The 25,112-nt window shown below is 38.5% G+C and overlaps 1 protein-coding gene across 2 annotated transcripts; it reads right to left on the bottom strand.

Moving 5' to 3' along the window:
• Positions 1-18: 18 nt before the first annotated feature.
• LOC108671272 (ATP-binding cassette sub-family C member 4) lies at positions 19-16,689 on the bottom strand. 2 transcript variants are annotated; one of them, XM_018158771.1, is made up of 25 exons: positions 16,598-16,689; positions 16,241-16,397; positions 15,377-15,515; positions 14,847-14,957; positions 14,613-14,684; positions 14,143-14,277; positions 13,505-13,679; positions 13,108-13,219; positions 11,737-11,920; positions 11,125-11,281; positions 9,979-10,115; positions 9,523-9,776; positions 9,043-9,233; positions 8,283-8,429; positions 7,736-7,815; positions 4,654-4,804; positions 4,337-4,443; positions 4,044-4,164; positions 3,476-3,646; positions 2,949-3,076; positions 2,412-2,567; positions 2,141-2,230; positions 1,743-1,915; positions 1,359-1,488; positions 19-1,145 (listed from the first exon to the last, which is right to left on the bottom strand). In XM_018158771.1, the coding sequence occupies exons 1-25, from the start codon at positions 16,638-16,640 to the stop codon at positions 768-770; spliced, it is 3,699 nt and encodes a 1,232-aa protein (XP_018014260.1). In that variant the 5' UTR covers positions 16,641-16,689; the 3' UTR covers positions 19-767. The 2 variants fall into 2 exon arrangements, with proteins under 2 accessions (XP_018014260.1, XP_018014259.1); XM_018158770.1 differs by lacking the exon at positions 7,736-7,815 and adding an exon at positions 6,668-6,747.
• Positions 16,690-25,112: the final 8,423 nt, after the last annotated feature.

Raw genomic sequence — 25,112 nt, 5'->3', positions numbered from 1 at the left:
TGGAAAATGAGGACGAAATTTATGTTCAACAATATATTCGTTCCTTTAATCAAATATGAAGGCGCTAGGTTTCATCCAGGTCCACTAGCACATATTTGTATTTTAAACCGATTCTTAATTGTATCAAGAAATTTTTACAAATAATCGTAAGCGAGGCTATTCTCAGGTCCAATTCCGAAACATTGGCACCTATGAATTACCTAATACAATTCATAGTGATGAATAGTTATTTTACTTGACAAGATTATTAGAGAATCGCAAAAAGTAGAAAGCTTGACGTAGAATGCTCAACGCGTAAGACAGCAAGCTGACTCATGTAGGAAAGTAGGCATTTTCCAACTCAAAATTATAGCAATAATAAGCGCTACGCAGGGAATTCCATCATGTCTCAATTTGACCACATAATTAACACGTCGCGAAACTGATCACGTCCCTGAAGTCTTCAACGTCCACTGGTACCAAAACCAGTGAATCAGGCATATGGTAAAATTTCCTTTATTTTACGGTAAAATGTAATGGAGACTTAGTTTAACGTAAAACTGAAACTTTAACATCCAATAAGATTCACAAAGGTGTTGCAATATAATTGCCGACTTCTCATCCTTCATTTTCACATCGTCAGTATCAAAGTAATAAGAAGTAAAAGCGATTAACTATTAAAAATACCAGCCATTAAATGGACGGGAATTTATCATGGTAAGAAAAATATCAACAATCATTACACCAAAGATGAATGGACCCCGATATTTGTACGGCCTTAAATGTTTCTACAATTTAGTAAGCTCGTCGATAGACCCGTGACTGGCAGACGCAACTTCTGGGTCAATTCTTGGGCTAGATGGCGCTATGGCCTCTGAGTCTTTATCGCTTCCTCTTTCTGACGTGGTTTTAATATGGGTCATGTCCACATCTTTTGCAGTTATTAAGCTTACAGGACTAAGATCACTGGCGACGCTAACAGGGCTACGGCCTGTTGGGCTGGTGCTGCTGCTGCTCGATCTCTTGCCATCGTCGGCGCTGGCCATCGAGAAGGCCGTTAACGCCAGGTTCCTTAGGTGTGATGCAGTGGATGTACCTGCCTGGCTCACCAGCTCAGAGAACACAGATTTCTTGTCCTTGAGTAGCAAGTGTGGGGCGTCGAACTCCTGGTTAAGGAATTAAAAATATAGACTGTTCAATGGATTATTTTCTATGTAGGTATATATTTTTCCATTTTATTCTAATTTGCTGACGTAGCATTGCCAAGTCGTTCCACGAGTGTCGATTTAACGTAAAATATTCTGAAGAACTACTATATAAAAACTGATATTCATTGAATTCAAGTTTAAGAATAGACTGCGAAAAAAGCGGCCTCTTACTTTGAGCTGGCCGGCGCTGAGCACCATGACTCTGGTGCTGTCCATGATGGTGTGGAGTCTGTGGGCGACCGTGAGCACCGTACACGACCGGAACTTGTCTCGGATGGTCGTCTGGATGAGCTCGTCCGTCCTGCCATGCGAACAATCACGTGAACCGCAACACGTGAGATGAGTTATGCACTCATCAGGCAAGATTTATCATCCATAAGGAAAAGAACGTATTATAGAATAATATTGCTTCACTATTCAACTGCGGGAAAACAATCGATCTTGAATTGAAACCCCAGACGGCAAATTAGATGAAATAAATTCTGTTCTAACTCGGACGCCGAGCAAAGAAAGAAAAACACGCTGTCGACACTCCAAAGTAAGGTAGTTTCTGACTTGGGGTCGACGTTGGCGGTGGCCTCATCCATGAGCAGGATGGGGTTATGCGAGATGATGGCCCTGGCGAGGCACACGAGCTGACGCTGCCCCACGCTCAGGTTACTGCCGCCCTCCGACACCACGTGCTCCAGCCCCCCGGGGGTCTCTTGCACTGCTTCCTTCAGCTGCACCTGCGGCCATCGCGATAAGAATTGCCTATAAGATCATTAAAGGCTTAAGTCGTACGACACACTCATTAGACGGTATTTTAATCGCTTTAATTCTTATCACTATCACACCTCATCCAAATAACACTCGTTGATTTCACTTAAAAAATTATTCGAGCTGTGTAACTATAGTGTGTAACTATAGTCGTACGAATCGTATAGCGATGTCAACACGGTCCATACACTCACTTCTTCGAGCGCAAGCCAAAGTTCTTCGTCTGAATGCTGAGAGAATGGATCCAGATTTTTGCGGAATGTATCATTGAAAAGAGTTGGATCCTGAAACAAAATAAGCAAGTATTTACATGCTCAATCATTTCACGGGTACAAATATTCTTATAAAAATATGGTTAGGAAAAAAATGTTCGACAAAGTGCAATACTGAGGGAGATTCTGCAACTAAACCAAACATTTATTCACAAGTATCAACGCTATGAACATAATTCGTGCGTGAGCAAACCTGGGGAATGATAGAGATGTTTTTACGTAGCGTGTGGAGGCCCAACTTGCTGACGTCAGCGCCGTCGATGATGATTTGGCCGGTCGGCTCCGTCAGGCGGAAGAGGCACGAAATGAGGGAAGACTTTCCGGCTCCTGTACGTCCCACGATGCCGATCTGGGGGCACAAAATGACATTAAAGCAGCAAGTATAATGATAATTTAACAGCGGAGGGAAAGAGCTCACATTAGAAAGAGGAGCCGAGCTAGCAATAAAAGAGGAGAATGATGAAGTCAAATGGTGGGGAGGTTATTGTATATAAACTCCCCACCATTTGAACATATATGTAACTTAAATTCTTAATGGAATTTGTATACATCTTTCAGATAAAGCGCAAATATTGATCGATCGGCATTGTGTTTAAAAAAATCGTCTAATAGGAAATAAACGGAAAGTGCTCTGGAATTTAGAAATTAACGCCCATTCAAATCGGGTTATGTAAAGCTGCCTCTAATTTAAAAACATTGCCGTGGCATAGACGTGCGCGGGGAAAGTCACCTTCTCCCCAGACGACACAGCGAAGTTGAGCTTCTTCAAGACGGGAGGTTTGGCTTCGTCGTACTTAAGGCTCACGTCAATGAACTCAATGCTGCCAGAACGCGGCCACTGCGGGTCCAGCTTCTTGTCTAATGAAAAAAATAGTTTAAATAAATTGGAAATGCAGACATTCAACACCTTCATAGCTTAAAATTACTGAGTTTTATTACATTTCTTTATCGTAGGCACTTTTATAAAACTTAGCGATTATGAAGAGCTTCAAAATAATACTTGAATATATATTTCAGGAAAATTGTAATTTTTATGCAGGCATCGCCATCAGCTCTATTTATTTGCAGTTAACTGTTATTATAATTCTAACTTAGATTTAAATGTTCAGAAGGGTGTAAGAAAAATTATTCTAGGATTTACACCCTATGTACATCGTAGTAAGAAACCGTAAAGAAATTCTGCTCCAAATATTTGCATTAGTTCCCTACATTTGAAGCATAACATGACGCAGTCAATGGAAGGTTTTGCACGCTTACCTTCTTCAGTGGTGAGTGGCGCCTCTGGTTCCAGTTTACTGAACTCCAGCACGCGCTCGACTGACGTCATCTGGTTTTCAACCTCGGCTGACTGACGCACTCCCCACTGAAACATTCCTGACAAGCTCATGGCTGACGATATCGCCAGCCCGACGTCTCCTCCCAGAGAATCTAGAACAATGGAACCATTCATTAATTAACAAACCCTAATTCACCAAAAATTTGAAAGTTAAAAAAGTTTAACAATTTACTATTTCTCTATAGGGAACAATACCGTGCCAATATCGCATAACATTAACAATTGTTATCCAATCATTTTTATTACATAATAATCATATATAACAAAAATTTTATGAACATAAAAATGCGACTGGAAGAAGTGAGGGTAAGATAAACAGCGGGTACAGCGGAGACGAAAATATTACTTGATAAATAATAATTAATAATTACTTGATAATAATCGGATGTTGCTCTTACTAAATCACAACATGACTAGTTATGAAGGCGTCGAATTCCACAATAGTCTACATGCTTAGTGTTTCCATGAAGGGGATGATCAAGAACTCACGGCTGTTGCCCAAGAAGCTGTACGTAACGATGGCGATGTAAAGGCACGATAAGCAATCCAAGTAGATGCCAAACCAGCGCGTCGTGCAGATAAACAAGAACCAGGCTGCGGAATGTACGTCCTGGGAAAGACGGAAACGGATTAACTTGCTTTGTGCATAGCGGTTTGTCAGTAACAACACTTAAATCAAAAGCTGACGGGACTAAAAAGTTTCAGTGAACATTGGCAGTTTTGGTCTACAGATGATCTTGGATACTGAATACAAGTAAGCACCACAAGTATTTTTGGCTCACTTGAATGTCATCGAAGTCCTTGGCGAACGATTCCTGTGCTTTGAAGGCCCTGATGGTGGTGAGGCCGTGCAGCGAGGTGCTCAGGTGCGAGAAAACTGGACTTCGGGCTGCACAAAACGCGAAACTTGAATTATAAAGCATTACGAAAATTTGAATGGTTAACCCGGTATTCAACTTTAGCCTCGCAATGCAACATGAACGGCAAGCTTACTAACTTTTCAATTCCGATTTCCTCCTAATCATGGGCCATCAGGCGTAGGCTAAATTTGGTGATATTTTGAATTATACACACAATTTTAATCGAAATCATTACTCACTGATGCCCTCAAGCCGTTTGATGTCTCTGGCAGAGCCAAGGTAGAACCTTCTGATGTACCAGAATATGCCGGCCAGAATGAAGGTGGGTATGAGCAGGTAAGGGTTCACAGAGGCAATGACAGTTATGATGCCCACAATATTGAGCGAGATCTGCAATCGGGAGCAACCGTCATACCAAGTGTAAAAATTAACCTCGCTCAAGAAAGCATTTTTAAGCTAAGAACCATCAGCAATTCTATGATACATTGAGTTAATAACGAGCAAGCCAGGAATTTTGACTGAATTCTATTTTGAAATCGGCTAGGTGTGTACAGCACAAAATGTAGTGCCAGCATGACGATTTAGCAAATGAAACATTGGATTTAAATGATAGTGGAAGTAATTCAAATTTGTATAGTCAAAAATTTAGAGGCTAAAAAGGGGCTAAAAACTATCAAGTGTTACGTTTTCGTAAGACTGATTTGTCAAAACAGGGTGCTAAATCATGAGACCATTGAAAGAACATAAAACGAGACCAAATAACGATGACTGTAAACAGCAAACTGTATAGAAATCCCATCATAAGAAATTAAACACAATACGTAGTAAAACGTGCAACTGAGGAGACAATCACGAATAAAATAAGCATAGAAATCAGACAATACAAAAGCGCAATAAGAAATTAAAAAGTTTATCATGCGTAAATAAGATTAAATACGAGCAAGCATAGTGTTTTGCGTTCATAACAACAGCAGCAAAGAAAAGGAAGCACATATTAACCGTAACTTTATAGTAAGCGTTTCCAAGTCCAGCTCCATGGTCAATTAAAAAATTCTAGAAAAAAAAGTCTATAAATTAGCAGAAAGAGAATGTAAAGGAGGCATTATTAAAGCTAAATTAACGAGTAAAACACTGGCAAGAGAAATAATCACAAGCTGACAAACTAAACTATTCACCATTTCAAGTGAATACGAACTAAAGGCGTCACTATGCAAGCTAAGTTTCTGTTTAAAAAAAAATGCACGGATTCTGAAGTTACCAAGTCGGAAACAGGAATTGTAATTGTTAAGTAGCAATCAGATACAAGTTTTTTTAATACACTAGATAATATAATGAATGATAAATTAAAATAGAATAATATAATGAGCGATATTATGAACCTGTTTTCGATCATAACACGAACGTTGTTCATTTCAGCACTGTGCCCCCGAGCCAGTATGCAAGACTATGTTGAAAGTAGTTCAAGGTTCTTATTCACGAAAAACCTTCCAAATTTTATTATTAATGTATTAATGGCAAATAATTCCGAATCAGTACATATAGCTTTATATGCGCACAAGACGTCGCGCAAATTGTATCCTAGACTGGCGGAGCACAAAGTGACAAGTTACCAACTGAAAATTTACTAGCGCATAATTACAGCAGCACTTTATCTGACGGTCACTAACCAATTTTAGAATCAACTTCCGACGTTTCCGACCTAAAAGTGTATATTTTTATTTAAAAAAGTAATGGTTTATTTGAATGCAGTCATTATTGTTACCCATGATAAGTTCATCTATATATAAACAAATTTGTCCTATTTTGATTATTCCAAGTTGCCATGTCTTTTACTAATCAATTTTTATTTTCAAACCTGTTCTCTGAATTCCGATTGCACTAATTGATTGTACTTAAATTCTGAGTTTAGAAATGACGATTGAGCTGCACTCCGAAACGTTTCCGGCGAAGATATGGTGAATATTTCGGTTATTTTTACTGCTTTGAATTTGTAGTTATTTTTATATTCGAACAGCCGAGTGATTTTAATGCAAACGCTTAGAATATTAGTAAAGAAAAGGGAGAAATATAATTCGCGTGCGATTGCATTCAACAAAACTTTCAAGATTGACAAGTAAACGTATGCATAAAAAAAGCTTGCAGGACTTTATGCAGAAACCGGAACTTGTGAAATTAAGAAAAATAATCTGAACAAGTTAGTTCATTTCAGATTAGCTTGAAGCATGAAAGAACAGAACAAGACAGGTTTCTTACACATAAAAAATCATAAAGGGTGGATGGAAGCAACTCATCCACTTGGCCCAAGTCTTTGCTGAACCTGTTCAGGATCTGACCTGCAATGAAACACATTTTCTAGCGCGATGCAACAGAAAATACTAGCACCGTTCAACTATGTTCAATTTTAGCTGAATAAACACAAGAAGAAAACCAGCACGTAAAATCACATAGAATCACATTTAATTCTCGGTTAAATCACAAAAAAAGCAGAAGCACAGCCAGTTGGGCGTCGCGTTCCCCTTGGCACTACAGGAGTCACATTATTAACTATGAAGCATTTGTCGCAATTACGTCGTAATGTCACAAAGTATCAACATTAAAAAAGTTACATCAATTGAACGGTTCAATATGCAATTTATGAACAAATAGCTAAGAATATGGTTGTAAGGAGTCATACGCACGATTGTTAATAGAGCAATAAAATTTTTAGCAAAATCATGAGTAGCTTTGCTTCATCACTCATATCCTAGTACGAATGCAACGCAACTTCATCCCTTCAGCATCCCTCCACCATTTGCCATACGGGAATAACTGTTACGAGTTGAACGCCACCACGAAGAATTAGTGGCGCGAATGTTCCGCTCGCCGATCTACTAACAAAACTACTTACAAATAACTACTTACAATTCTCAAGGATGTATCACCTGACTAGATTACTAATTCATCTATCAAACAATGTAGGATAAGATATGGCTCAACTGAGCGAACACAAACGAATGGATGGCTCATATGAGAACAGACTTGTGCGTCCAATGGCTCTTACTATGATTAAGGGTTTTGACACTAGCACTCTTATCAACAGTGTCAACAAATATTCTCCCACATTGAGGAATACGAGTATATTAAAGCAAGAGAGAAAAACGAGATCTTCGGAAGACGGAGAGCGGATAATCATGCAGCTAATCAACACTTAATAGCAATACAATCTTGTAAAGCCAGACAGATTCATCAATCAATGATACATCTCATTTGATCTAGAAGCCATTCTACAGAGGAAGACAAACCACATAAAGAGTAGATAGATAATCCTAAGTAGATTCTTACTTCAAAGAAATCCCAAAAACAAGAGGGCAAGAGATCGTCTATCTGGCCCAGGTCTTTGCTAAACCTGTTCAAAACTTGTCCTGAAAAGAACAATCAATTACTCAAAGCCTGAACATTTCTTTGCATGAAACAAACTGCATACGATCAATTCAAGTTCATAACTAACTTCAGTAGGAAAAAAATGGTGCTCACTAACATTTCATTATCAATGGCAAATATGAGAGTACAGCCTCATTAAATTTAGAGTAATTCAGAAAATAAATTTTATGTTAGAATATTACGTCCCAGCCGATAGAGCCAAACGTCTTGACGGACGACGGGGAACACCAGTTCCGATTGAAGGGGAGAGACTGGCCGATTGGATGCGTGTCGAACTATTGGATGGACACGATGAGCGGCTCACCGATTGGATGCGTGTCGAAGTATTGGATGGGGACCCTGAGCGGCTCACCGATTGGATGTGTGTCGAAGTATTGGATGGGGACCCTGAGCGGCTCACCGATTGGATGTGTGTCGAAGTATTGGATGGGGACCCTGAGCGGCTCACCGATTGGATGCGTGTCGAAGTATTGGATGGGGACCCTGATGACGGCCGAGAACATCTTGTTGTGTAGTCGCTTGGATGACGTCATGCAGATCACAAAGAAGAGGATCGTGCGGCCCAGCGACAGCAGGAATAAGCTTCCCACCAACGCTGTACCAACAATATCAATTATTGTTTACAATAAGGAGTTTTCAGAGCTTAGTAGCCAAGATAGAATAATCATAAATTTCAGCACAATCCGTGATTGTGTAGGACTGCAGGAATAAGTGAAACTAGCAGCAACGGAGCTTAAGGCGTATTTTATTGGGCACTTTTATTTATTTTTTAATATGCAATTTTTTACTTTTTATTAGGTATCAAGGTATGGTTTTTAACACACAAGCGTTTTATTTAAAAAAATCTTCGGCCAGCAGAATAAATGCAGTACTTCAGCTTAGCAGACGGACTGTCACCCAATTTGATGAAGCAGAAATACTAAACCAGTTAAGACAGTAAAGGTAGAAACGTAAGAATCAACGCTAAAGATATTCAAAACGAGAAATTGATTACGTTTTTGACATCTTCTTCACTGAAGTGAAGGTAAAAATTCATCACTTAAACCGTGGCGTTTAAAAAATGTACTGTTTTGAGAACATGATATCTGGTCTCTACCCATATCATCCACTACATAAAAACTGAATATATTAATTGCGGATTCAAATCACACAATTACATTAAACAAACGCAATTGAGGCTATATATACGTATATTACTGATTGCTCACAAGTGTAGACGATGATGTTGGTTTTGGTATCGAGGTAACCTGAGGGCAGCGTGGGCTCTGGCGGCGACTGCGTAGAGTTGAGGGTAGAATTGAGGGCAAAGTTGATGGTAGTATTGAGGGGAAAGTCGAGGGCAGAGTCGTGAGTAGAGTTGAGGGCAGAGGTGGTCCGTCGAAGCTGCTCCCCGTTGGTCCTGGATAGACACGGTAAAACATGAAAAGAAACGAGCAAAAGGAGCTTCGACCACTTGCTTTTTGCTGAGTTTACCTCATAGTTAAGAAATTTTAAGCAAAATTATGACCAAACATGTTTTCGCAGACATTGTCCTGTCTACCGTCAACTGTCCGAAGGCGCAGGCCCCCTGGAGGGGAAACGAAACAGAGTGGCCCGCCACTCACCAATAAGACAGCGTGGCCCGCCACTCACCAATAAGACAGAGTGGCCCGCCACTCACCAATAAGACAGAGTGGCCCGCCACTCACCAATAAGACAGCCAGTAGTCAGTGGTCGAGTAGAGCACTTGCGTAGCGACGCTCGCGAGCGCCAGCGCGAGGCACACCATCCAGTGGCCGCCATTAAGGAAATACTTGAGATAAATTTTACCGGATACCGAACCAGTGGAACGCAGTTCGGTGTACTTCTTATTTTCGGGTTTGACATCGTCAGCTTGTTTATTTTTAGACGAAGATTTCCGCCAATTTTCCTCCAAGGTTTCGGTCGTGTCGTCCATAGCATCCTGTTGGTGAAAATATGTGTGATTGATGAAGATAGCCAATTGTAACTAGTTAGTATTCAACATCGAGTACTCTTGCTGACGTACAACATTACAGAGCAATGACCAACGCGCGTACAAGATGGAGGTACAAACGTGACCTAAAAACGTGCATTAGTCCCAACACAGCTGATGAGTCACGTAAGTATACAAGATGAGTACACACATGAGTGTAGTCGAGGGATGTGACGGAGCCGGCGATGCTGAGAGCCGAGTCGTACATCATGGGGTTGTCCCCTTTCTTCCGTAGTGAGCTGCTTCCTATGGACCTGATGCTTCCTTGCCGGCTCAAATTCGACCCACCTGCATTAATTTTCGAAAGTACTTAACATTTTATAGATTTCCTGAACTTCAATAGACACATGGGAATATACAAATTATAAAATAATATCAGTTGAAAAAAGTCATTCATCAGTCATTGTTAAGTTCTGGCAGTTGATGTTAAGTTCTGGCAGTGATCGAGGACGCACGTAGTGTTTGCGGGTCCCAACTTTCTCACTTCTTACTATGCCGGTTTGACTTATCTCGCGAATTTTGTACCGAAACGATTTCAGTGAAAGGTTCAATGTTAGTGCAGTTCAATCAAAATTGTGCGAATAGTGAGAAAAACGGCTAGTACAAGTGTTTTATTCCCGACAAATTCTAGTGCGTGAAANGGTGGAAGTCTAGTAGCTTCTTCAAACTATCGCCAGTCATGAAAAGATCCGGTCAAATGACACGAGTTTAGATCTATGAACAAGGCACGAAATGGAAAAGAATCGGCGACAGGCCACATCAGGCCTACACTTCAGAGCCGACATCACTATGTTATGTTATGTTACTAAGTCACACTAACAAATAAAAATTTCTCCTTCACCCACATCAGGCAAGTCCTAAGGGGAGGCTCATCAAATTTTGTGCTTCAACGGCGAAAATCGAACCTATGAGCGATATTAACTTTTCTTTTAATTAAACAATAATTTCTCAAATTAGCATTTGGTTTTCACATCTTGTCAGTACAGGATGACCGAGTAGCTAAGACCGCCAAGAATTGGAGCAGCGAGTTGGCGGAATCGAAAGCCGTATACAGTTGTGAAAATTTTGGTCGAGATCAGAAAAGTGACCAGGTGGATAACAACCGTCGAAATGCTGCCATGGCTTTATCAACGCTTACTTGTGTCAGTATTTATTCATACTTTATTTACGTAGCAATAGGTTTTATTCACTGCTAGAACACCACTCTTACCACCAAAGAAAGTCTACGCCTCACAAACTCTGAACGGCAATGGAGATAATACTGTAAAATCAGGCCACGGAATGAAGAAAAACGCACGTCTCAACGCGTTGTGGAGGTTCTTGTTGCTGATGTGAGGAGGCAGGCAGATCGAGCCTGCGTTGGAAGCATCGTCCTTCTCCTCCTGCAGGAGCGACGTGAAGTCCAAGCCTTTGTTCACCAGCTGGTGGTAAGTCCCAAAAGCTTCACATTGGCCCTGAAAGAACATCATTCTTGTAATCTTTAACAGATAAGTCCCTATAGTGCGTGGATGTGAAGAGTTTTCAGCGTCAGCTATACGGTCGTAAATAAAAGTGGGAATTTTTTCTGCTTATGGTGTGGTGTGATTTGGATAACTTGACCAAATAAAAAATTTAGATTCTTAAATAAATTATGATGGCAAAAAATATATAAATGACGTGTCGATTTTTATACCGCTGCATTATCTTCATTTGTATATATGTTCTTCAAAATAGTGAATTATTAAGGAACTATGGGATTAATTTTTTCATTAATTTGACTCCTCTCAAAGCCAAAAATATTTCGATCTAAAATATTATATTTTAGACCGAGGTTATGCACCATTGGATGAGAGCGAATAGCTTGATAATGCTTGATACCTTCATGACTCTGACGATATCAACCTAGAGAACAAAGGATAATTTCAAGAACCTCATTGAGAACGAGGATGTTATCAGCGGCGCGGATGTACTGGAGCTGGTGGGTGACGAGGATGACAGCTTTCTGGCGCAGGTGGCCGCGGATGCAGCGGCGGAAGAGGTGGCGCCCCACGACGGTGTCCACGGCGCTCAGGGGGTCGTCGAGCAGCACCACGTCCCCCGACATGTACACCGCTCTGGGGTAAGACGTTCAATATATTGTACATGGTAAGAAGAATGTTTTCACTGATATTTATATGAATTGTATACATTGGTATAGAATTTATATTTAAACACCAAGAAGGTTGGGGGGTAACACATTCAAAATATTTTACATGGTAAGAAGAATGTTTTCACTAATATTTATATGAATTGTATACATTAGTATACCATTTAAATTTGAGTACCAATGTTTCACTAATATTTAAATAAATTTTATTCATTGGTAGGTATGTAATTTGAATATAAATACCAAGAAGCCTTTACCATAAATAAAAATCCAATCTTATTTTATTTATGTGTTTGAAGCCTGGCGCCATAAATAGCTGTAGGAGCTGTGCGAATAATTGTGGTACTTGACGTATAGGGAAATAACATACGTAAAAGGGAACATACTACCTGGACATGAAAATTTATTCAAAGTAGGAAAACAGTAATTTAAATTGGAATGCATACATTTTTGAATTGGAATATATAGATTCGTAAATTTAAATCTACAAATTTTTTAGTATTAGCATGTGTACAAATTTTTAAATTTGAACATATGTTGAATTAAATTGAAAATGCTAAACTGTTGCGCATTTTAAACGGCTAAAAGTTGCAAAACTGTATTTTTCAACTATACGTTGTGGACAACGCCGGGCTAACTATTGAAAGAAAGTAACTTTATCGGTATATATTAGAGTAATTTTATTGATATATCATGACAATTGCAAAATTGCACCGTACGCAATGATTTCGATTCCATGAAGCACAGAGAAACCGGTGTAAATCAGCCCTTCGCTTTGTTATGGATTTGACATTCAGAGAGGAATATTTAAAAAATCTGTCCATCCCTCTGAAATTTAGAGCAAACGTATTCACGTTGTTGTTGGAAAAATTGTAAAATTTGAAGACGTCCCCAGCTAAACGTCATATATATAAATTTAATGGATGCTTAGATGGTGGACGCAGGCATACACCGACCGGTAATCAAGTTTGGTTAATTTAGAAAGCATAAATATTAAAATAGCCGATCCTGAACAAGTTTACCGCATTGGGAAAGACACGAATATAATAAATAAGCTTATCAGATCAATGGTTGATTTTATATTAGTATTATAAATAATAAATACCTACGTTAATTAGATCAATAGATGGTTTAAATCAAGTTCCACAAACTAACCGGGCCAGGTTGATGCGCGCTTTCTGGCCGCCGCTGAGCGACGTGCCGCGCTCGCCCACAAGCGTGCGGTCGCCTTCGCTCAGCAGCTGCAGGTCTGCCTCCAGCCCACACACTAGCACAAACAATCCATCAACTCATACATAAGTCATAAAATATTTTGTTTTATCTAAATATGAACATATTTACACGATTATTCATTAAATTATTTATTTCTGGATGAATATGACAACTGAGTTTACGATCATTAATATCAGATGAGTAATTTTTACATGATTCTTTATTAAAATATTCATTTCTGGATGAATATAACAACTGATATTATGATCATTAATATAAGAGAGTAATTATAAACCATACTAAGTAATATCCTTCATACCACCAGAGCACATCTGCGTACCTTTAATGACCTCGCCGTATTTCTTCTCGTCGTATTCTCTCCCGAAGAGGATATTTTGTCGGACGGAGCCTGAGAAGAGCCACGGCTCTTGCGAGGCGTAAGCGATCTTCCCTTTGACGGCAACGGTGCCTTCGAGCGCCGGCAACTCCCCCAGGATGGCGTGTAGAAGGGAACCCTGAATGACAGCAACGCGAGTCTTTAATTAATGGCTGATAAGCAGTACTAGATATAAATAATAGAAATTAAACAGATAAATTAATTAAAAATAATAATGGCTCTGTTCTGGTGACTGACCACCTCCAAACCAGCCCATGGATGCGTGTTAAACGACAAGCCTCTCACGTCACAACGGAATATAACCGCCCAACAGTTTACCTCGGTCGTCCCCTATGCTCATGGTCCCGCCACCCGCCGCCTCTTGCAGCGGGTGGCAAGCAAATATATTACCTTTGCAACCTCGAGACCGAGCAACCTGATGTTGCTCCAGCTGAAGCTCCTGAGACCCAGGAGGACTCCAATTGCTCAAACAACAATTCCACTTTTCTTTCCAGTCACCCATTGTACACGTGTCTTCATTAGTTATTTACTGTGACACACTTCATATAAATTGAATTAATAGAGGAATAGTTATGCCCTACCTTGCCTGAGCCGACAGGCCCCACCACAGCGAGCAGCTCGCCCGCCTGGACCGAGACCGAGATGGACTCTAGGGTGAGGACGGTCGCTTCTTCGGTCCACTTCGCTGACAAATTCTCGACTTGGACGCTTGCGCTCTGCACGATAATAGGCAGAGAATTAAATATCAACACTTGTTTTCTATGATTGAAAGTAAAGAAAAATAGTAAACTAAAGAATCTAAATTTTAGTATTTGTCAAGTCTAGCCATACGGAAAAGAATTCGCTTTTATTCAAGAATGTACAACAAAATTGAATTTCCAACTCAAAATATAAAATATAACTCAGATAAGGTCGAACAGATAATACAGAATCCAATTATATTTTCTAAATTTTTGCCCGAGCATCAATGTATTAGTGCAATTCTACTAGCAATACTATGACCGTCAAGTGCCAACGAGGAAACAAGCGTCCGGCCAGCAGCTCCACGCACCTCATTAGGGCCGATGTCCTCGACGTGCTCAACTTTAAGTCCACTGCCAATCTCCTCTAATTCGAAGAATTCCTGGAAATGGTTAGACGGATGCTTTTATTTACAATTCCTAAAATTTAATAATATTACTTTCTCCCATCACAAGAGAAATATTAGAGAAACACTAGTTTTTTAACAACATTGGCAAAAAGATTTCTTATAAACCAATGTCGAGGTCAAATAAGCGGTTCTTACCTGTAGACGCCTACAGGAAATGAGCGTTTCAGATCCCATTGAGATCGCCATGGGGAAGAAGAGCGTCATGACGAGCCGCACGTTGTTCACTAGAGCGCTAGTCACGAACACCTGCCAACACACAATTTAGGATAGGAATTTGTTATCTAGAAGATCAGTCCTACGCATCTTTAAAATCTAACTAGAAGATGGCATATAATTTGCAGATTCCATGATCTTTTCTGTGCTTACAAAGAAATAACATCAAATTGTCAAATGTTAATCTGACGTTTTGACGATCTATTTCTGAATGAAAATCATTGCATTGTTAAGAATATGTGAAAGTAACTTTATTCGCACATCGATTACCGTTAATTTCTATGCGAAATCAACTTTATCTCGTATCTACGTGATCACGAACAACAGAAGCAGATATAATATATAATTCTTGATGATCATCTAGGTGATTACGAAAAACAGAAGCATATATAATATAAAATTCTTGATTATCATCTGCGAGATCACTAACAGAGGCAGGCAGATAAGCTTACCTTCTCGGCGGTGAGAGCGTTGCCCGTGACAACGTAGGTGAGCAGCGCGAGGAACACCACCAGCTTCGCGGACGTGAAGAAGAGCGACATGTTCACGGCACGGTAGTAGTTCGTGTGCATGATCACGTCGATCTCTGATCTGCACATAGTATCAGACATCAAATAAAGCATGCGTGGTATTTGAACTGTGATTTTATAATGACATAGATAGTGAAAAACAAACGAAATTATAGGTCTCTTGCCATGACATACTCTAGCACTCGCCTAACCCAAGTACTGCAGTTGACCGACCCTTCTTGATATCAAATTTGCTGGTCTGGTCTACCAAGCTTCCTTGCGAGTGTCGCACATGAAAGCAAGTTCGTTCAGTAAGACAGATGTATTGCATATGTGATGTGGCAAATCGTAGTTATTAGAGCTTACAAGTTGGTGGTCTTAATTGAATTATTTTCAGGGTAGCGATGCAGCAATAAATGTTACTGGCTGCGCAAAAATTCACGATCCAATTTTCCATCTGCACAGTCTTAGCAATAGTTATTGGCCCAAATGTGATTTACAACTTTTAATTGAGCAATGATAATTTCCCTAAGAATTATTCAGATTGTTTTTCCTAGAATATTACCATGAAACAAACAAACGCGGAATTATCGCAGAGATAAACGAAATAAATTAGATTATTTCTCTTCAGACGCACGAGATATCCCAGTATAAGAAATTTATTTCGGCCATGATTTACATTCTGATGTTATAAAGAGCTGTCTGATGGAAATAACAAGCGGCACAGCCTGCGAAGCAGCGGCCAGCTACAGTTACACGTTAGTATTGCACTGCATGCAAATATTACAAGACTAAAGTTTAACTTACTTCCTGAACTTCTTGACCATCTCTGCGAAGGGCAGCTCCCAGGCGTACATCTTGATGACGCGCATGGCGTTCACGATCTCGTTCATGACGCGCACGCGCTCGTCCGTGCGCTGCGCAGTCTGCAGCCGCAGCCGCGAGAAAATCTTACCCATGAAGCCTGTAATACAATACGTGCTATTTATCTTAAAACATGATAGACAGATTTATTAACATAAATTAGCCGAGTCGCAGGCATAACTAGTTTGAAGAGTAGTTCATGGGCTAAATATAAATCTTTGACAGACTGTGCTCAGTGGTTCACAACTGACTGAATTTACTAGCTAGCTTAAAGATTTTAGTAAGCACAACTGAACTCACTTTGTAGGGGAATGAAGAGCACGATGACGACGAGGCCTGCCATACAAGCCCAGCCTAACAGGTCCCACAGCAGCAGCGTCACGATGATCAGCTATAAGAGAATACAACTGCCATCAGTCCAGCCTCATTACTGTAATATTACAAGACGGAGTGGAGCGGAGGGATTATTATTTAGCTTCATTCTAATGAGAGGCAGAGTTAGCCGATAAATAAAATAGACTCAGTTTATTTGTTTTGCCATATGCTTGCTAGAGAATAGAAATACACAATTGGAATACGACTAATCCCATACAAAAAATAACATGTATAAAAAAAATTTTTAAAGACCACGTTTTTCATGTGGACTAAAAAGTAGATAACATGTATAAAAAAAATTTTTAAAGACCACGTTTTTCATGTGGACTAAAAAGTAGAAAATAATTTTTCGGCAGCTACTGATCTCCGTTTGATTTCATTCTCTTGGTCTTTTGTATTTCAGTTAAAATATTTTACAACATCTAAAACGAAAAACGTGGGGCGCATCTTCATTTAGACATGCCTTTATTTCAATTTTGAATTCAACCACTATTTCGAATTACTCTATCACTATTCGTTACTCCATATACCTTTGATTTGATAGTGAGCTATTTAATGTTGAACTATTTAGATACTTAATGCATTTTCTTTGCAAATGTCTTAATATGCCTCTTAAATTCATTAGATATAGTCCACGCGTTCATTTAAAATTCTCCAAATTTGATTCTTTTAAAATTTTTACATACCCTGAGCTGCGTTATTCATGATTCATATCTTTACTTGCTTGAATTACTTATACACATTTCAAACTACCTATATTGGATGAAAGAACATAAATCAATATAAGAACAGTAAATAAGAAAATTTGCTCAAATCAGATATATCAGCAATACACTTATCAAATATTCAATGAACCATCATATTCATCATATCAAGTAATCAACAAACAATTAAATACATATGCGCCCCACGTTTTTCGTTTTAGATGTTGTAAAATATTTTAACTGAAATACAAAAGACCAAGAGAATGAAATCAAACGGAGATCAGTAGCTGCCGAAAAATTATTTTCTACTTTTTAGTCCACATGAAAAACGTGGTCTTTAAAAATTTTTTTTATACATGTTATTGAGTACTATAAGTAGACCAGCAAAGTATCATGGATACCAGCATTATCTTACATAAGAAATTGGTTCAAGTCTTGAGGAAATTAAAAATGAACTGATGCTAAAAAATCTCTGGTTTGTCACTATGCATTCAGGCATTCATCAGCTTTACATCAATTATCAATATGTCATCATTAGTCATGTGTGTTAAAGTTAAACAGTGTTATTGTTATGTTCTTGAGTCATCTTGACAAAGTTGACATTGTCAAGTTCACAAGTTGTTAACTGATTTTCGGTGAAAACAACGCCGTGAGGTGAATTTTGGAGTAAAATTTGAGTGGTACTTTTAGCTACAAATAAATTTCTCCGAGCTAAAGCTTCCATCTCTTTTAGACGCACAAACTCCTACGTAAGCAAAGAAAAGAAAAACAAAAGTCAGCTGAACAGGTGGCAAAAAAATAAATAACGAGTATAACGGGAGCAAAGCAAGAGTGCCAACGACATGAACGAACAGGAAGAAGTTGTAAAATTTTATAAATTTTATATTTTAATCACTTAATATCAAAAGTTTCCTTTGAAAAAAGCAACTTGTTTGTGTTCATTAAGTATATCACTGAAATTCAATGTTTACAAAATGTGAAAGATAAGATTCAAGCTTCATCCTGGCACATTTTTAATTTATCATACTATAAAATATACTGAGTCGCGACAGCTGATATACTGATGTAATCTTGCCAGAATTTATTGTGTAACACAGATATATCGTGTTACTTATAATTATTTCCATAAAATTCAACAAAATACATCGTAGCTCCCTCCATTTTTTAAACATCCACAGATGTGGGATTTTACACATTAGGAGCCATACGAGATGTTGATTGACGGGTACTAAATTGAATTTCGAGAGCCCATCATTTGAATTTACTGATCGAAATACCTCGTTCTTACTCTCGGACAATTTTGCGGCCGTCTTGTTCTCCCTCATAGTGCGGTCCACCCGTTTAGGTGCTTGTACACGGGGACAGTACTGGCGGTAAGAAAATCAGAAAAATGTCAAATGTCTGCCGCTTGTCTATCCCGCAAGTAAGCTTAGATACGAGAAAAGTTTAAAGTGCCGCCGTGCCGGTAACGACTAGATATCGGCACCTTAAACTTGTCTCGTGTCCAAGCTTACTTGCGGGATAGACACCAAGCGGCAGACATTTGGCATTTTTCTGATCTACTTTTTAGATAGTCGGGCTTCCTGGCGTATCCAGCGCGGTCCATTCTTTGGGATGCGCCTCTGTAAAGATTCCGCGATTTTCTCTACTAGGGTTCGCACATTTCTTCTGCCCGTTTTTTCGTTAAGAGAAGCGTTATCCAGACAATGCTTGCCAATTCCGTTCGGTCCGCTTCGAATTCCACTAAGCCGTTAACGTATGACGTGCTGCCGTACCGTTTGCAGCATCTCAACTAATAACTTTTCACGAGAAGGCTCTTGCACAGACGCAGCATAATGAATCTCGTGTACAATGCCTTCTTCGTTGGTTATAATCGAGTCTAAAATTAACGACATCAATTCAGATTAGCTGACTTTCATCTCCAGTAGCGCAAATTAATATCAATACAGAGCCGTTTTAGTACTCCTAAACAAGGCAAATCGTAAGGGTACTCTCACTCTCACAATGGATCGAATTTAATAATCAGAATAGTTTGATCGTAGAACTGCTGTGTAGAACAATTAGCGTTTAGGATCCTATGTCGTTTTACGATCTGCGTGTAATGTCCGGTGGAAGACAACAGGCATGGAAATAGTCAACCTTTCATCGCAAACCGTCCACTTCAACGACTCGAGAAATTTCGTTAAATTAGCCATGTATGAAACCGGCTACAAAAATCTCAGCAGGAGTAAACATATCCACATTAAAGTAATCTACACCAAAAATTTGTTGGCATAGAAGAACATGATCAACAATGCGTCAAAACAAGAGTGTGCAAGGCTATCTATATCTATCACTTTGTAGAATCATAGGCGGCGTCCTGAACAAAATCTTTGTTTTATGCTTTTATTTTCTGAGAATTGAAATGAAACCAGTCAACTGCGCCATCCCTTTACTGAACTGACACAAGCAGCACACGATTGACGATACCGACGCTGTGTATCCACTTTACAGCTTCAGCTTAGTCCTCCTCCAGTGACGCCTCTTGGCGTTGTACCTGCAACAAACAAGCATCGTTAATTAGTATTATAACGAGTCAATGAGTGACGATTCAAAATTACAGCTGAATTAAAATCAAATGGAGGGAAATAATTATACAACCCATTAACAACTTTTATCAAGAACGTGCGGTACCCCATCTACTCATCAACAACACCCACCTGTCAAGCAACTATGAATAAAACCTAATTTCACTTACAGTGGGGGGAAATAAATATTCGTACACTTGAAAAATCGTATTTTAATGTATGTAAGTACACAAACTGAACAGGCGAAGTGATTTATATTATGTAAAGAGGCGCATTGTATTAAAAAATAGCATCAATAGAAATTAAATCTCAATGCAACAAAAATTAATGCAACATGTTAACTTCTTCGGGTCAAAAAAGTATTCGTACAAAACAACTTTTGACTAATATTTCACACCAGAACATTCCAGAATGTACTAGAAACATGTAGCACGTTCCAGTAATGTAATCAGTAACTATAGTTAACGTATTTTGCAACTACCAGATCATTCTGCAACTGCCCGTAGTACAAGAAGGTCTCAAAAATGGCTAAAGGTATTCTGTTGAGCTGAATAAAGGGTATTCAACCAAGTATTAAATAAAATAATGCGGATTTATTGTTTTGTACGAATACTTTTTTCACCCGAAAAGTGAACATGTTGCATTGTTTTTTGTTGCATTGAGATTTAATTTCTTTTGATAGTATTTTTGAATACTATGCGTCTCTATACATAATTTAAATCATTTTTCCTGTTAAGTTTGTGTACTTGCATACATTAAAATACGATTTTTCAAGTGTACGAATATTTATTTCCCCCACTGTATAATTACAATATATTCATGCCTGAAATTGCAATCACAGAAAAGATCAATCGCAACTTGCGACACACTAGATATTATAAGTCTTCTCTCGCGAAAGTTAACCATCGAATTTGCTTCCAATTTCTTTAAAAATGTTTTTCGTTCGTCTTGCGAAAATCATGTTTAGGAACTTCTCGCCGACCGTCACGACAGTCGTGTTGCCTCGCGTTTCGTGTCAAGAATGCCGGAACACTGTTAAATCTACCTCCAACCCCAACGAACTCGTGGTCACAATCATGAGATTTTTTTTTTTTTTAATGAGGAACTTGAAATTTTTGGTGTGGAGATACATTTCAGAAAAAAACGTATTATTAACAAGGTTTCTTGGTTACAAACGTTTTAATGGTAAAAAATCAAATGCAAGCTGGCTTTCTGAACATATATGTTCCAAGTTGTGACATAACCATGAATTCTAAGTAAAGTAATGCCAGGTTATTTGCTTTTCCAATCATCTTATCATCTCACTCCAACATGGTTCTATTCAAACCCAACAAGAAGCGATACAACATCGGTTGCATCATGGAGCATAGTTGGTCACCAATTAAATTTTTATATGAACGAAATCTGCAGAATATAGCTATAGAAATTTTATTCTGTGAAAAGGCACTATTCGGTGAACCCAGTACTCGTAAAACATAGCAGAAATAAGTACAAGACAGTCATCCAAGAATTGAAGTGAACTCACTATCGTTGAGAGTGAAATATATATATGTCTGCTATCTTCAAAGAAAACAAGCGTGTTTACTATAAAAAAAAAACAAGAATACTAGCAGCTTCACGCACATGTAACTTCTGAACACTAATACATTCAGCAATCAGGTCAAAATTGTGATCAGCAACTTACTTGATCTTATTGCCAGTCATATTTCTGATCCAAGGAGGAATAGGCCTGTTTTGCTTCATCTTCTTTGCCAGCTTCATCTTGATACGGAATGTCTTGTTAGACGCCTGCACATCAAGGGCAAAAATTAGATTTTTATCCATAAAGTTCACCCATTAGGTCTAGCATGGCACGCATGTCAGTTCAAATCACATTATTCTCAACAAAATGCTTTCTAATCAGACCAGTTGTGAGGGCAATGAGCCACAAGAAAAATCAAGTGAATGAAAAATACAGACATAAGAGGCACATCTGCAGCATGAGAAGCGATTCATATATGTGCCACTTATTTTCAAAAGTACCTAACATCAAACAAAAGAGCTAAATGGTCTTCAAGTAAAGATAACACAATTGAATTGAGAGTCTTCATTGAGACATTGACTGTCATCAGAGCATATGAATTATAACTCATTTAAATTTCTGCAAAGTTTGCTTTGAGCCTCCATGCTGAGCTACCACAGCAAGGATGTTAGATTGAAGCATGACGTGTAGTTCTGTTGTATAGAAGGCAGTGACAGACATTGTCATGAGAACTACGATTTGAAAGGGCATGTGGTTGCAGAATTTCTCCCTACAGCACCTCAAGATTTGGTACAAATTTTGAAACATTTAGTCCAATAATTGTAAGTTATAGGAAAAAAAAAACGGAATTTTTTCAAAGAATGCATTATATTTTCTATTTCCAAAATAGAACATATTCAATGGTCATGAGCATGGGTATAAAACTCAGCCCATTTTACAATTGGCAGATCAGATACTTCATATTTTTTTGAAGTTTTAGTTTTCAAATATATATTTGTGAACTATTGAACCAATTCACATATGCAGTTCCATAGGAAAAATTGTAGCAGAACATCTTCTCAAGTCAAAACCACTTCCACTTCTACCTGAGAATTTTATCCATGCACATCAGCCTGGAAAATTTCAGAATCAGCCAGAAACACCACTCCAAAGCGGAAATAGTTATGAATAGTGTGCTGACTTCATGGGAGTTTTTGCAAGGGCTAAGGAGTTGCGCTTGGTCCAGCTCTAAATTTTCTTGTGTTGGGGAAGAGGAATGAACACGATGGAAACTTTTCACAGAAAAGTACAAGGAAAATTTCACATTCATACAAGGAAATGCATGCAATTTTCTTATTTGTCTTAATTCAAAAGTTCATGGAAAAAGAATTGCAACCTCAAGGGTACTAATGTCGATGAGACAGCAACAAGAAACTTGAGTATGTGCCCTAATACACAGCTGACAGTAACAAAAAGTGAACAGCAAATGCTTCAGGAACTAGCCATACCAATTGCACGACCAGGGTAACAAGCCCCAATGCACTGCCAGGGATAACAACAAATTGGACAGCAAATGGTAACAGTACTAGCCATACCAAGATGCCAACAATTAGTTGCAGAGACTAGGGGAACAAGCCCAAATACACTGCAAAGAATAACAAAGTGGACAGCAAATAGCACTGGAACTAGCCATACCAAGATGCCAACAACCAGTAGTGGAAACAGAGAAACTAGCCCAAATGCACTGCCAAGAATAACAAATAACGAACAGTAAATGGTACGGGAACTAGTAGCACCTTGGCACAAAAGTTTGATTACTCCTGTGTATGACTGGATACATATTTCATGATATTTTTCAATTCCTAAGAGTACCATTTTGACTACACATTATTTTGATGAAGTTCTTTTGTTTAGATCAGTGACTAGTTACTGGTTGAATACATTTATTTTATGGTTGATATATGAAATCTCATTTGAATGTTGTAGCCGGGTGGTTATTTCAGTATTTTTCATTGCAAACCAAATCTGTTATTCATTTGTTCATTCAATGTATATGTTCTAATTCAATACCATACAATTCTCTTCATTTCTTCAGACATGGTGAAAAATTCCAATAATAATATTTTTCATGCATGTGCTTGATCAGTGACATTGTAACTAATAGAAGCAGGAGAATACTTTCATTCACCTAAATTGTTGCCAGAGACTAAAGAACCTGACATAAGCACTCCATTGCGCCAGCAACAGAATGCACCACAACAATGTGATATTATTTTGTTAGCTGAAGGATTTAATTTATGGATTTCTAAGTAATGCATAGACACATTTTCAGTTTGTGACTAACAAGAAATCAAGAAATCTCCTTGGCTGTGATATTATCAGTAGCATTAAGTTACAATAGTCTGCTAAGCTCCACTTGTCATCCACTAGCCCCAACCAAGTTTAGACTTATTTCTGCGATATGTTCATTATAAATTATTACTTGCTCCATAATTTATTTTCTTTAATGTGCAATTATTTTGTCAGAGGACTTTGTTTCTATGACGATAATTGTTATGATTTACTGTTTGTACATAAATAAGTGCTGTCAATCTATGATACCGTGATGATGGCTACGTTGCCATCTTGTGTGAGCAGGCTAGACACCTGCAAGGTAGATGTTCTATAAGAAGTTGATTATAACTTGTAGTTGTTGCCAAAAGGTTGATCTTTTCCTTACTAAGATTTCATTGATCAACAGGGTTGGTGATTTTTTTTATTTATTTGATTTTTTTTTATTTTTCAGCTTTTTGTCTCTTCGAGAGGTTATTTTTTATGTTGCAATTAGCCTACTAACAATAACAGTATATGGATCATAATGGATGGCTAAAAAGGGCACTTATTGCCTTCAATAATGGCTTACAGGCCAAGGTAGTGTTTACCACTTAGAGATTTTTGGGTAAACAATTATTGATAAGTCTATTCATTAGCTTTGTAAGTAAAAAAGTCACTAGATTGCTTTAATCGCAGATTCACTAGAAATTTAAAAGCGAAGAAAACACCACAAAAATTTAGCATATCTCTATTGAAAACATTTTGGAGGCCAGCTCTATTGTCAGTTCGATAAATCTAGAACACAGATGAAGGCAGAAAATTAGTTTGAAGTTAATAAAAAAAAAAACACAGAAGTTAAAAAACTAAATTTACAGACAAAGGGCAGAATAATAAAGTAAGTACCTATCTATTCACAATTTCTAATGGATAAGAACTATAGGCAGCATTTAAACTAGGCTCTTTAAAAATGTACAATGATTTCAAAATACGCAGATCGGAAGCATCAGAACCATAAGCTAAAACCTTAAGTCTGTGTCAGACACTGGAACGTTGCACTGTTCGGCGTGAGTGCGCACAGCCGAATGAGGAGGGTGCGATAGTAACTGCCCAGTCCTATAACTCCTCCCTCTATGCTCAGCGACCCGAGTGTAAAAGTTGAGTGCCGTCATCCCAACGTATGCAGATGCACATCGTGCACAACTAAATTTATAAACTAGGGACGATCGCATATGAGAAGGAAGGATACTCTTGGACCTACAAACGAACCTATTTTGAAATTATTCACCAGAAAGATACGAAGATTAATGTCCGGGAAGTAATACATAAACAAAACTTTTGATTCTCATGACAACTTT

This window comes from Hyalella azteca, unplaced genomic scaffold, assembly GCF_000764305.2.
Source record: "Hyalella azteca isolate HAZT.00-mixed unplaced genomic scaffold, Hazt_2.0.2 contig2483, whole genome shotgun sequence".
NCBI lineage: Eukaryota > Metazoa > Arthropoda > Malacostraca > Amphipoda > Hyalellidae > Hyalella > Hyalella azteca.
The sequence above is the reverse complement of the archived record's forward strand: the minus strand, read 5'-3'. Positions and strand labels throughout refer to the sequence as shown.

Coding starts and splice junctions, on each gene's coding strand:
- LOC108671272 (XM_018158771.1), bottom strand. CDS start 16,640: ATGGCAGGCCTCGTCGTCATCGTGCTCTTCATTCCCCTACAAA. Junction 11,921..13,107: donor GCGCGCATCAACCTGGCCCG/GTTAGTTTGTGG, acceptor GTCTTACCCCAG/AGCGGTGTACATGTCGGGGG. Junction 2,568..2,948: donor CTGTGTCGTCTGGGGAGAAG/GTGACTTTCCCC, acceptor TTGTGCCCCCAG/ATCGGCATCGTGGGACGTAC.